Source organism: Empidonax traillii, unplaced genomic scaffold (assembly GCF_003031625.1).
Source record: "Empidonax traillii isolate 1590-97213 ecotype Southwest subspecies unplaced genomic scaffold, ASM303162v1 scaffold347:size1123457, whole genome shotgun sequence".
Classification (NCBI taxonomy): Eukaryota; Metazoa; Chordata; class Aves; order Passeriformes; family Tyrannidae; genus Empidonax; species Empidonax traillii.
The window spans coordinates 490556-503325 of record NW_020955540.1 but is presented as its reverse complement, the minus strand read 5'-3'; the positions used below and the strand labels follow the sequence as shown (position 1 = coordinate 503325).

At 39.7% G+C, this 12770-nt stretch overlaps 1 protein-coding gene across 2 annotated transcripts in view; it reads right to left on the bottom strand.

The window, feature by feature from the left end:
• Positions 1-12685, bottom strand: part of OLFM3 (olfactomedin 3) — a 51872-nt gene extending 39187 nt beyond the window's left edge. The window contains exon 1 of one of the 2 annotated variants that reach the window (XM_027892370.1): positions 12316-12685. In XM_027892370.1, coding sequence (XP_027748171.1) covers positions 12316-12384 — 69 coding nt within the window. In that variant the 5' untranslated portion in view covers positions 12385-12685. The remainder of the gene's footprint in view (positions 1-12315) is intronic. The other variant, XM_027892369.1, reaches the window with a different exon arrangement.
• Between the last annotated feature and the right edge of the window lie 85 nt (positions 12686-12770).

The following is a 12770-nucleotide window of genomic DNA, read 5'->3' as shown; positions in this document are numbered from 1 at the left end:
TCCAGGTAGAGATACCCTTTGATGGGCATAAGCTTGCTGCCCTGCCACAGGTGTGGTAACATTCACAGCTGGCTGATAGGCAGAGACAGGCACAACCACAGGGCTTTCTTTAGACACTCAGCAGTATATTTTTTAATGAAATATATCCCAGTCCCAATCTGTTTTCATACCCTTAGTCTTATTTTTATTAATAGATCAGTGCCTTTATGAAAGACAAACCAGTCCTGAAGATACCATCAAACTTTTTCAGATATTTCCATTTTCAGTGTTTCCAGGCTGTTCCCGGTAGAATCTTTTCTTTTATCCTCACACCGTTATCATTTGGGTTTCTTGTTACCTTCCCTTTCTAAGCCTATTCTTCCCCCTTCTCAGAGGACCTAGTACATTTTTAACAATGTCTCCACTATTTAGCACATTCTGCTAAGTCCTTATTACTTTCATCCTACTTTTTATCACAAGCTCTCCCTGCATCACAGCCTGTTCATCTGAGATTGATTCCACATGTTATTCTATAGGGCTGATACCTCACGCATTCAGCATTTATGGGGCAGGCACTGTTTCAAACGGTACAATTCAAAAGAAACAATTTTGGTGCCATTTGACAACTGGAGTTTCAAGGCAAACAGTGCAGGTGGTCTAGCATACAGCTTTGAATTGGATTTAGAGCTCACTTTTAAGAGTCAGCAGTGGCATAGGCTGTATACCCAGTTTGGCACTTAAGGATTTGTTCTGACGTTCCCAGTACCTTCAGTGTTATCTTTGGGCTTTCAGCCAGTTACTCTTCAAGGAAGTTGATCTCCAAGCAGTCCTGTAATTAATAGACACCACAGCATGCACACTGTGGAATAAGCCTTGTCATTTGTTAGGCAAGAATTTCCCCAACACCAGAGACTGTAGGTCTGGGCACACCCAATGAAAACAGAAGTGCAAAGCCTCACTGACTGGCAATGGGGAGGACGTGCTCTGTTTGGCATGATGTCTCTAACAGGATGCTGCCAAATTTAAAATGTTCTGAACTCAGAGTTCAGCAGAAAATGCAGGGACTCTGAAGTAACATGCCTGATCTGCAAATGTGAGATGTCTGACTAGATATAATTTTTAGAAAGAATTAAAATGAGCAAGTAGATTATTTAAAATATTTCCTCAGCTTATGTTTAAGTTGATGGTGGTAGGTATGGTAACCATTAGTTCCTCATGCTACAGTTCATACTTTGTTCAAGCAGACTTATGTTAAAAAATGGCCTCCCAAAACAATGAATATATAAAAAAAGGGCACCTTTAGGCAGTGATGGGTTCTTCAGCCTCTCTTCACTCCCTGCCATAAAGCATTTTAGTTAAACTGATACTAATTGGAGTAACTGCTCCAGAATTTGGATATATGCCCTTAGAAGTCTAGCTGAAAGTCTTTCCAGTCCAACGAACAAGTTACTAGATCTGTCTGTTATGGACTTTCAAGTAAAATCAAACATGTATGATGCATGAACTACAACTGTGATTTCTTGTAACATTGGGATATTTTCCTTAGGTAAACAGTACATTTGGCTTGACATGCTCTTATTTGTAGCTCAGAGGAATTTATTTCAATTACTTTAAAGATAATAATAGAAATAGTAAAATTCAGTATATGAAATGATATAGAGGGTACAGAAAGAATCTCTCACAACCAAAATATATCAGGTCCCTGGAAAAAGCAGCCATCCTCTAAACGCAACTAAATATGGCAAACACGAGTGCCTGGCTGTTAGGGACACCTGGAAGGAACACGGCTAGTCAGAAAGCATTCCAAGATTGCAAACAAGGAGTGTGTGGGTACAGAATAACAATCAGCATTTTGGAGAGAGAAGAAAGGAGAAGCCTAAGGACTTTGGTAGTAGATTTTAGCTAATGATAGCAGATTTTTTGCAGAGGAAGCAAAAATTTTAGAAAAGAAAAATATCACATTTATTAGTTGCATAAAATCTGCCTAAGTTTGGGAAACTAATGATGGCATGATATAGTAAATCTTTAGAATTGTAATCTACGACAATGGATAAAAAAGAGTGATAATTCAACACAAAAATAGTTACTGGAGGTAGGGGTCCAGACTAATTAGGGAAAAGATACTATCAGTCATTCTTAGGCATCAGAGGCTATTAAAAACAGAAAATCCCAAAATACAAAAAGCTTATGTCCATGAATGCTAATGAGAAGGGGGATGTGTAATTATATATCTATATAAGACAATATCTAATTGCATATAGTTTGGGAAAATTCTGAAGAAGAAAATATGGAAATTTGTTTCTATTTAACAGAAGAGCCAGGCACTAAGGGCTTATCAGGCACAGTTTTCAATAACTACCACCACTATTATCATCCATATAGAAAGTGATTTGGGGAACCATGTAAGAAAACACAAACTGGTCGTGTCCCTTGTAAGGAGATGGACTCAATGGACTAAGCAGTCTTAATATTATTTAATTTCTATGGTATTTCTAAATGGGAAAGAGCTATCAGCAAGAGCAATTAATTTTATTCCTGAAAGACACTGGTGAATGTAGTTTGAGTGCCAGGAGCATCTGGGTAAATTTTTGTCCTCTATGCACAACAGGGGTGATGTTAGCCATTACTGTAGCTTTCTCACTTGACAAATCTAGAACTGGGCAAATTTGAATAATACAGCTACTGCCAGTATTGTATCAAAATCCCTTTTTCATTTTCTCAAGAATTTAAAAAAGCTCTTGGTATTGCCTGGTGGCTTCTTATACAGCGGCCTTATCAGAGATACCAGGGAAGCCATGTCACTGTCTTGTTTTGGTTTTGAGACCTCCAAAGGAAGAATGTCCCTTCACTTCTCATTCAGGCTCAAAGAAACACAAATTAAGCCAACACATCATATCCATCAGGAATAATTTCACTGTCTAGTCTGACAAGCAGAGGAACAGATCTGCCTGTACATCCCTCCACACACAGATGATGTTGAAGGAGTTGGAAGAGCAGATGAGTTGCATTTGTCTTCTTCCTCATGTGCTGCTCTCTGGAGCTCACAGCAGGAGAAGGAAGAGGGGGAAAGCTAGCACTGACTGAAGTATAAATAAAGGTATTTTGGGGAGAAACTGTACTTCTCTGACTGCTCTAAAATTCTGCAATCTAGTCCCTGGTGACACTCATAAAAGCAGGTTATTGCTTCATGAAATACTTTTAATGACCATTGTGTTCTAGCCAATGCAGTTTTTCATTCTGATTGCTTGTGAGAAAGACCACCTTAGAGAAGGGAGCACTTCATATCTAAAAGAGATAAACACCACGGTCTATGTAAATGGAGCATTCTGAGAACACTGATTAAGGCAATCTTTCCATTCAAAATTTTCTTCAGAAGCATGGTCTTTTTCATTGAGAAATAGAAGGGGAACAAGTATCCACATACATCTCCCTGCAGGCTAGAGTGGTATTTTGCTGTTTTAAAGAAAGGACATAACATTGCTGCTATTGTGAGTTCTCACAGAATTACATCAGCAACATCCACTCCAGATAAAGACAACAGCAACCACTTAAACCCACCAGGGTACCCTATGTAAACGTAAGGTCAGCACCTGGAAATTTGGATATGCTTATTTTACTCTATCACTGCAGTGAAGATACTCACATTCATTGACCTGAACCTGAACAGCACATGCACGTGGCTTTCAGAGAAAAAGCAAGTGCAGGGGGCAAAGAGAGATCAGCAAAAGACAACAACTACAACACAGAAATCTGAACTCCTTGAATTGTGCTGCATGGATTGCTGATCACAGCAAGTAGTATGGAAGGGAAACAAGGTAGAAATGTATTTCTATGCCATCTGCTAATAGGGAAGTACCTATTTTAGCAGTGTCTGCAGAACTAGTATAGCAGTAGATCATCAAAAATTATTTTTATAAATTTCTTATTAAAGAGGATTAGAATGCAAATAAGATACTTAACCTTGTAAGAGCCACAACTAGCAGATTTTTTGATGTCAAAAGTGAACCTGTCATATCACAGAATGCAGGAATACATGGTGCATACCTAACTTCAGGAGTTTTATATGCAAATTCATTAGTGGAGTAAAGACAGCCGATTCTATTATTTACATACCCTCCTACATTAGAGAAACTTCTGTTCTTTGCTTCTGGTTCAGTATATTCTTCTGGGCCAGGAGACTTCCACTAAACTGGAAACTCTAATTTTTGTGTGACAAAGTATGGAATATGGCTTCCAGTTTACTCACCCATCTTTCAGCTACTTTTTTTGCATATCCAGTTTAATTGCATATGTTACTAACATACATACTGCTGAGCTTGTTGGATAGTAATGTCCATATAATTTTCATATCAATATATTAATCACCAAGAAAAGCAAGAGCACTTGCAACATTTGTGTTGGTGACTGAGGAGGTATCTGAAGTCAGCAGATTCCTGCCTGGGCAGGCATATTATGGGGCAGGCAGAGGTGGAATAGGATTAGCCTTTGGGTTAAAGAGTCAGAAGGGAATTGAGGTTTTAAAAAGTCAGAAATGCAGGAGACCATATTCTTTGCTTGTGGCTAAAGCTGATCCTCATGGGAGGTTGTTAACACATATGTTTTTAGTGCTTGATAAGTATGCACGTATTCAGAGACAGGAGGGAAAACAGGTCAGTGGTAATCTTTGTATTTAGGCTACTCTGCCTGACATACATCTCTGTATTCTTTATGCAAGTGCCCAGAAATACCTGTGATGACAGGAAACAATACTGATCTCTCATCATACATTCAAACCTGTAACACACCTATTTTGAGACCTGAGTGCACATATCTACAGCTGTATCTCCATTTTTTGTACCATCATCTATTCTATGTACTGTCTGTTACAAATGTTTGTAACAATAGTTCAATGTTGCAACTACATTTTTTTTAATGTATTTTCTTGGGAAAAAAAGCCCCAATACCATATATTGAAACTGCAGTCTTATTATAAGAGGGTAGAATAGTTGGAGTAATATTTAAGAGATTATACAAAAGGAAATAATTGCAGTAGGGAGGCTAAGACTGAAAAAACCCATTTAGTATGAGTAAGGAAGGGTATGATAGGTTTGTGTTTATAATTAGATCAATAATATTTGCTGTCACCATAGGTATTAATGCATTCTAAATGTGCTGAAGTTCATATTTGTGTAAATCTGATTTTAAGACTGAAGTCCAAACTCAAATAACAGTTACAATATCATATATGGAAAATTATTTAAGTGCTTAGTTGTGTCCTTGAAAGGGATACACTGAAACACATTTTAAAGTATTTTCCTATAGCATTGGTTCTAAACAAGGAGGTTCATGAAAATAGCTACAAAACTCTTTTTTAATAACGTCCCAATAATTTAAGAATAATATTCACCATGTTGTGATCAGCCCTTGATAAGAGAGTTCACTCAGTTCTCACTCTGAACAGTCAGTATTTTCCAGTTGTTCTGGCTCCCCCCTCATAGGTTGCAGAGAAAGCAACCGTCAATTTCCCAACACCAGAGCAGAGAAGAAGGCTACTTGCTTTCAGAATTTGCTTAAGCTGCTGTTATGCTGACTGTTATGCTGACTGATATGTTTTTCAGTGGAATAAGTAAACAGGAACATTAAATCACAGTTACAAGGATTTGTTAGAAGGCAGTGCAGCAGACAGATGATTGTTCTTCAGGGGAATGCAGGATGAAACACGTTACATTTGTGTTATCTGGGGCTGCTATAGGTTAGTTATTTAAGTGATTTAAAAGTCTGAAAAAGGCTCAGAAGAGGTCAGAACAGTAAAATTTCTCTAATTCCTCCTGAGGAAAAAAAGTTTTAAATAAATAGGAGTGCATATTTTATGAGTCATTACATAAAATGTTCTTCTTTCTTGTGAAGAGACATAGCTATAGAAGCAGCTGGGTAAGAACTGATAAAATTCCATATCCACAGGTCTGGTATTAAATATGCTTTTGGCTATAACTCAAGTTCCAATTTATGATTGTTTATTGACTTATGAAAAATATACCTGGTTGTTCTTTTTGCTTTTCTGAGAAGTCAACCTCTGTCTGGAAGCTGAAGGCAGTAGATGATAGTATGACAAAAAAGTATATGCTATGTGTGATACCACCATGAAACTCTGAGTAAGCAAATTATTGTGTATGCTCCTCTATCCATTAATCATAGAATCAGATGGGTTGGAAAGCATCTCTGAGATCATCAAGTCCAATCCAGTTATCTTCTCAGTGTTAACTGCTTGTATCGCCAGTATTTTCTGCTCTGTGTTTCCTTCCCTAAGCATGGACCTTTTCTGGTGTATTCAGTTAATTTATGAATCAGTCACATTGTTGGAAAAGGCTATTTCTGGAAGCTGGCCAGTGAAGAAGAACCCTAGAGATCATCTAGTTTTAGACATAACTGACTAGACAACTGGTATTGTCTTTATCTGATACATTGGTTATTTCCGTATCTACTGAAAAATCTTTTAGCCCTATTTCAAACCAGATGGAGTGGGGATAAGCTAATCCATATAGGGAACCTTGTTATTTTGCATTCTGGTGTCATGGTGTCTCCTTAAGGTAGAAATACGAATTCTCCAATTCCAAACAAAACCAAATCTAGACTTAGAAGCTCCTTAATGTCAGGAATTAAAACAATGACAATAAAAACAGTTATGTTTTTTAAATAGTTTGAAGTATTCTAGTAAATTGTGCTGCTGATGGGAAAGGAAGTTGCTTTTGAGTCACTAATGTAAAAACTGGAAGCTGCAGTTCGTGCTTACAGTGAAGTGTCACTGATTCTTGGAAGTAATGCTGTGACATAGGAGGTTGTCTCCAGGATACATTTCAAAGTACTTTTAACAGTAATATGTATTGCTACTGTATTTCTGTTTTTTACTGACCTAGAGGACTAAGAATTCTGCTGGCTAAGTTCTTAGGTGGAATGCCTAATGTGGATGGAACCATGTGCTTGGATCATACATCTTGGTTTAAAAACATGTGAATAATAGATCTGGTCTGGAATTCTGAGGTAACTCCAAAAATTTCTGAAATTTTGAAAGTAAGAGAAGTTTTCCACTGTTTCTGAATTCTCACTATGGAAAGAATTCTGTATTCAAACCCAGGCACACAGACCTTTCTCTAGGTTTCATCTTAAACAAGAAATCTACTGCCTTGTGGAGTGAAGCAGTACGATAGACTGCTGCTCCTTTGAAAGATGGTCCTTGAGAGGACTTCTCCCAAACTACTGCTGCAAAGATTTACAGAAGGCTTTTGAATTTTAACTGGTTTTCTGAGAAGATTCAGTAAGAATGCCTAAGTGATGCCCTGAAGCATTTCTGTCATACTACAGCATTGAAAAAGGGGACTTCAGCGCCCAAAATAGACTGGACTCTCTCTGATGACTCCCTGTTCATTTCTTAATAGGCCCCTTATAAAAGTCATGTATTTTAACTTGAAATTTACAATGCTGGTAAATTGTTAGACAAGCAGAAACACCATTTTTAGAGCTATGGCTCCATGTTGGTTTAATAGCTGCCATACTGCATTTCCTGGTCCTGACAGTCCCCTTCCCTGCTTCTTTTCCTTTCTTGCATATTTTGTAAATCGATTCTCTGTCACTGGCCTATGACTTGGCCAAATACAGAAGAAAGGTGGAAGCCTGGTTACCTGAAGGCAATATGCTTCTAATGGAAAAATTATTATTTCCTGTGAGAATATATCTGTGTATATACATATACATGCACATAGAATTTTTTTTGAGATTTAGTATAACATATAGAATTGTTTCTTGAGTGTATTTAAAGGAGTAGCAGTCATAATAGTAAGCAGCAGAGGAATCTGTCTTTAAATAGAGAGAAAAAAGACCTCTTTCCATAGCATCTACAGTTTTATAAAGCCCTTAAAGACCATATGATGTCTGATAGCACCAGGAGAGTTCACACTCATGCAGATGTCACTCACGTGTGTGTTTTTGCGTATTTTCTTCCAATATCTTAATATGTGTTTCTTGAAATGATGTAGTGAATACCTTTCTGTGATTTTATAGAACATAAGGGTGGATATATGACACTGAGTGTAGATGAAGACAAAACATATGAAGCATCCTTTTTTCCCAGGACTGAAAGGCTAGAAGGCATTGTATTGATCACTGCAGGAAGAAGCAGTGGTGTGAACAGTCTTTGGTCTTTATGTGTTGACTGAAGTTACTAGAGAGAGAGTAACATAACTGGAATGACAGCTGGGAGGAAGCCCAGGATATATTGATGGTAATAGGATGTTCTTCAATGGCTGTTGAATCATGTTGCTCAGATATGGGAGAGCAGGCACCAAGGGAGAGCTGACCACAGTCAGCAAATAATGATTTAGAGCATTCTTAAATCTTGTGGGCTTAATAATTATGTGTGATTTCCATACTGTAGGAAACAGGGTCAATTAATTTCCAAGTAGGTAATGGGTTTTCCATTAAATTTTGCAGTGTGTATTGTAGTACTTAGTCATATTTCCAATAATAATAGTATATTGTGGTAACCCTTTTTTGTACACAGTATTCTTATAAAATCTTGCAATAGGGATGAATTAATTTGCATTGCTAAACAGCACTAAAGCAGGGCACTCTTCCTACTGAAAAGTTCTTGAAATTCAGGGAAAAGAAAGATTTTAGAGACTATTTGTATACTCTGATTATGTGGGAAAATCATAATTTTTAAAATCTAGAAACACAGCCATTCCAAAGATCAAAGTGCAAAGTTTAATTAAGCATTCAAAACTAGATGACTGGTTTCAAATTTGCTTTTATTTTTTAGTGCTAATATTCCCCAAACATCCTGTTATCCCAATCAATGAACATAAATCAGTTCCTTTCTGTAACTGTCCCTAATGATACTAAACTTAGCTTCTGTTTGGGATTGTGCTTGGGCAGTTGTCTTCTGAAACATTTTTTGCAAAATTCAAATAAAGGCAATGAAACAGATGTAGGATATAAAGCCATATCAAATTTAAAGGCCTGAAATTCATCAACTGCATTGAAACATGAAAAGATTTTTCAGATCTATTTAAATTTTCAAAATTAAACTTTAAAAATGCCATCTAGGCTTTGAAACGCACTGAGCTCGATTTCTTTGTGGAGCAGCTTTACCTGGCTGTAAAATGCTTGCTTGGTTATACTACCGTGATTATCAAATGATGACCAGCAAAGCAACCCTTACAAAAGAAGTCCACATTACAGACTGTGAAGGCCATTACAGAAAACTTCAGGTATAGAAAAGCAGCACAGATGTGCCATCTAGCAGTAACTCTTTGAAATGTCCTAATCCTGAACAGTTTCTTCTTTCAAGATACTTCTTTTAAGAGTAGGAGAAAGGAAAGACTTTACATCGAAGTCCTTTCCCTTTAGCTGGCTTCCTGCTAAATGTCCAGCCACTCTGCTGGAAAGAGACCTTTAATGAAATATCATGAATATTTTATTTTTATTTTTCTATGTAAATACAGAGAAAGAAATAGAACAAAGTTAAAAAATATAACATTTAATAAGTATCTTAAAATGATACTCAGTAATTAGCACTAAGGCTGTTAAAATTTATCATTAGTGAGCTGTCTTCAATTTGTTAAAGAAACATTTCCTCACCTGGTCAATACTCTGTATCAAAGTTATTAGCAAAAAAAAAAAAAAGAATTCAAAAGCATAGGCAATAAATTACTGTGGTTGAAATAAAATGTTCATGATCCAGAGATTGAAGAATAAATTATATATAATTTTTTGTTACGTATTTTACCATAAGATGGCGATACTTAAACACTTCACTATTAGTAAATAACTGAGTATGTTTAGCATAACATCTCTGTCGAAATAGGAGTGCCTGTGGACAGCAGTCTTGAGTCAGTGATGGCCTGGTATTAAATAAGAGCTTTTTTATTCCCCCCAGGCATTATTTTAAAATAACTGAACAGTAAAATAAATTATTACCTTAAAATTATGTGGGACATGAATAGGAATGTATTGTGTATACTTGAAATGTCTGATGAGATTTATCTCCATAAGCTGAATAGTTTGTGAGTGTCAAGGGCATGTAAAAAGTTGTCTGTCTAGTCATGAGCTTACTGCACAAAGAAAGAATTTAACATCCCCTTGTTTCCTACAGTTAGCTTGTATGATATATATTTGCTTCCAAACCTGCAGAGCAGAAAATTATTCTATTTCAATGTAGCATAAAGCAAGATAAATAATTGAGTACTTAGTTCCATTTAAAGTGAGAGTTCAGTCGAACTTGTACTTTTTTGCTAAAAATAGCCTCTAAACATTTTTACACATATAATTTTTCACAGAAATATTAAATATATTGTTTATAGTCAACAAAATTAATTATGTGCCATGTGGATTCTTTTTTATGCTTAATGTAGTGTAGCATCAATTTGATTTCACTTTTTTTACTTATGAAAACCCAATTTAGCTCTGATAGACATCAAATTTTGACTAAGGACTCTAATTCTAATCTAATCTTAAGGACTTTTTAGCTTTTTTTATTCCTGACCCTTGACGAAGTCAGAATAGCCAGTAAAGAACATTTTAATATCCCTGAAAATGTCACACAGAGTGATGAATAAAAGGCCATTTTCATGCCTTCTGTACAATATGCCAGAGCAAAAAGGGCTGGAAGCAAAGTTTCCAAAGTTAATTTATGCCACTTCATTCCAGTGCCTCGTCCTGGTTTTCAGTGCTCGATGGTGACAGGCACATAAGATGGAACATTTCTTTCCACTGTTATTTCAGAGCCTGAACTAAAAGAATAATACTACCAGCTGTTTGTTTCACTAGTGATTCTGCTCTCCTGTGGACAGAGAGCAATACAAATTTTGCCTTTCCTGCTTTCATGCAGTGTCTCTAAGTATTTAACTTTATAGATCTCACAAAGGGTAACAGAAGACAGAAAAATAAAGAAAATGAGTGTGTGGAAACCTGTAATTATAATGTGGCCATGTGCTGCTATTTGCACAGATGTGAAACTCCTGGAACTGTGTTGCCTGATGACTCTCTACAGACACAGCAATAGCTGATGCTTTCAAACAGCTCCTATTTAATAGCACTGATATAACTGATTTCTTAGGTAATGTGAATCCTCTATCACCTCCTGCTTTTTTAAGTTATCGCTGTATCTTACTGATTGAAAAGCAGCCAGAATACTGCATCCGTAAATCAGGTTTCCACCGACTTGCTTTTTAGATTCTGTTTTTATGTTTTTAAAGAGGAGTGTCCTTTCCATATTGTTAGAAATTCAGTATATACTTGTATATGAATAATACCTTTATTTTAAAGGAAAAACCTGCCAGAAGAGCTGAACATTGCCTCACGTGGTTGTCTGGTACATAAATGGTATCGTTAAAATGACATTCACCAACATACAATATAAACTGTGGCAACAAGGAACAGACTGCTGCTGGTAATAGACTGCAATACTATGAGAATGTTTTCTCAATGCTCACAGTTACAAGACTGCACGCCACCAAAAGGCTAATGAGACAAGTTCTACAGCTATAAAATACAGCACTACAGACAGCTGTAGACCTAGGGGCTTTCAGTCATTACTGCTCTTAAGTGGTATAGTGCAATTCCGATTTTTAAAATGACTTAATCTAAAATCTGTCACAAACCAGGTTGCAAGGCTAAAATGTATTATTTGCTTTTATCACTACTTCAGTATCAGATGTGATCTTTTGGTGACCTGAACACAGCTGAAAATAACGAAACTCTGCAGCAGACCCGAGCGTGGCTATAGTACTAAATTCAGTGTCTTCACGTGATGCCTCCGGTTGCACTCTAAACAAATTCATTTCCATTCAGAGGCTGCCGATCCCTGCTTCCAGCGCCTCGCTGCTTCCCCGGCACTGGTGCAGTCACCCAGCGCTGCGAACGCCTCTGTGCCCTGGCTGGGCTGGATGGCCGCTCGTTCGGGCTGTGCAGCTGCCGGCCTTGGACAGCTGCGGGCCTCGGGCAGCGGGGAGCCCGCACCGCCTGCCCCGCCGCTCTGCGGCTCCTGCGTGTGGCGGTGCGGGGGTCGCGGGCAGGTGCGGGCTGTGCCCGCTCTGCGCTCCGGGACCGGGGCCGTGGGCGCCGCCGCATCGCGCCCGCAGCCCCCTGACCGCGGGCGGCCGCCCCGCCTCGGGTCGGCAATCCCGGGGCCGGGGACAGCCATTCCCGCCTCGAGCTCTCCCGCCTGGCCCATCGGACGGCCAAGGACACGCACCCGCCTCTCCCCGGGGCCGCCCAGCGCATCGCCCGCTACCGCATACGCCGTGTGCGGGCCGGCTCCGCCGCTGCGGGGCCGGGAGAACTTGCCGCCCGGCCGGCTCCTACCTTGGAGGGATCGAGGCCGGCCAGCAAGGACAGCAGCAGGAGGTTGAGGATGCTGGCGGCCGTCCGCATCCTGATGCCGGGGCTGCCTCTCCGCGCCGCTCCTCTCGGTCATTCACTCCGCTCCCGCTGCAGCGACCGCGCCGGCAGCCGCGCTCCCTGCCCGCCCGCCCGAGCCCGACTGGAGGCGGCAGCGGCAGCGACAGCAGCAGCCGCCCGGGAAACGCTCATTCCGCGGGCAGCCTCGGCGCGGGGAGGGCGGGCGAGGCCGGCGCTGCCCGAGCTGCCGGAGCGGCTCCGCGGCCCCGTCCCACCCCCGCCCCTCCCCTCCGCCCCCGGCCAGCCCACCGCCAAACTTTGGGCCCGGGAGACGGCGGAGCCAGCGCGGCTGGACGGGCAGGGGCAGCGGATGTGACATCAGCTCCCCGGGAAGGAGCGGGCGGGGGGCGCCGGGGATG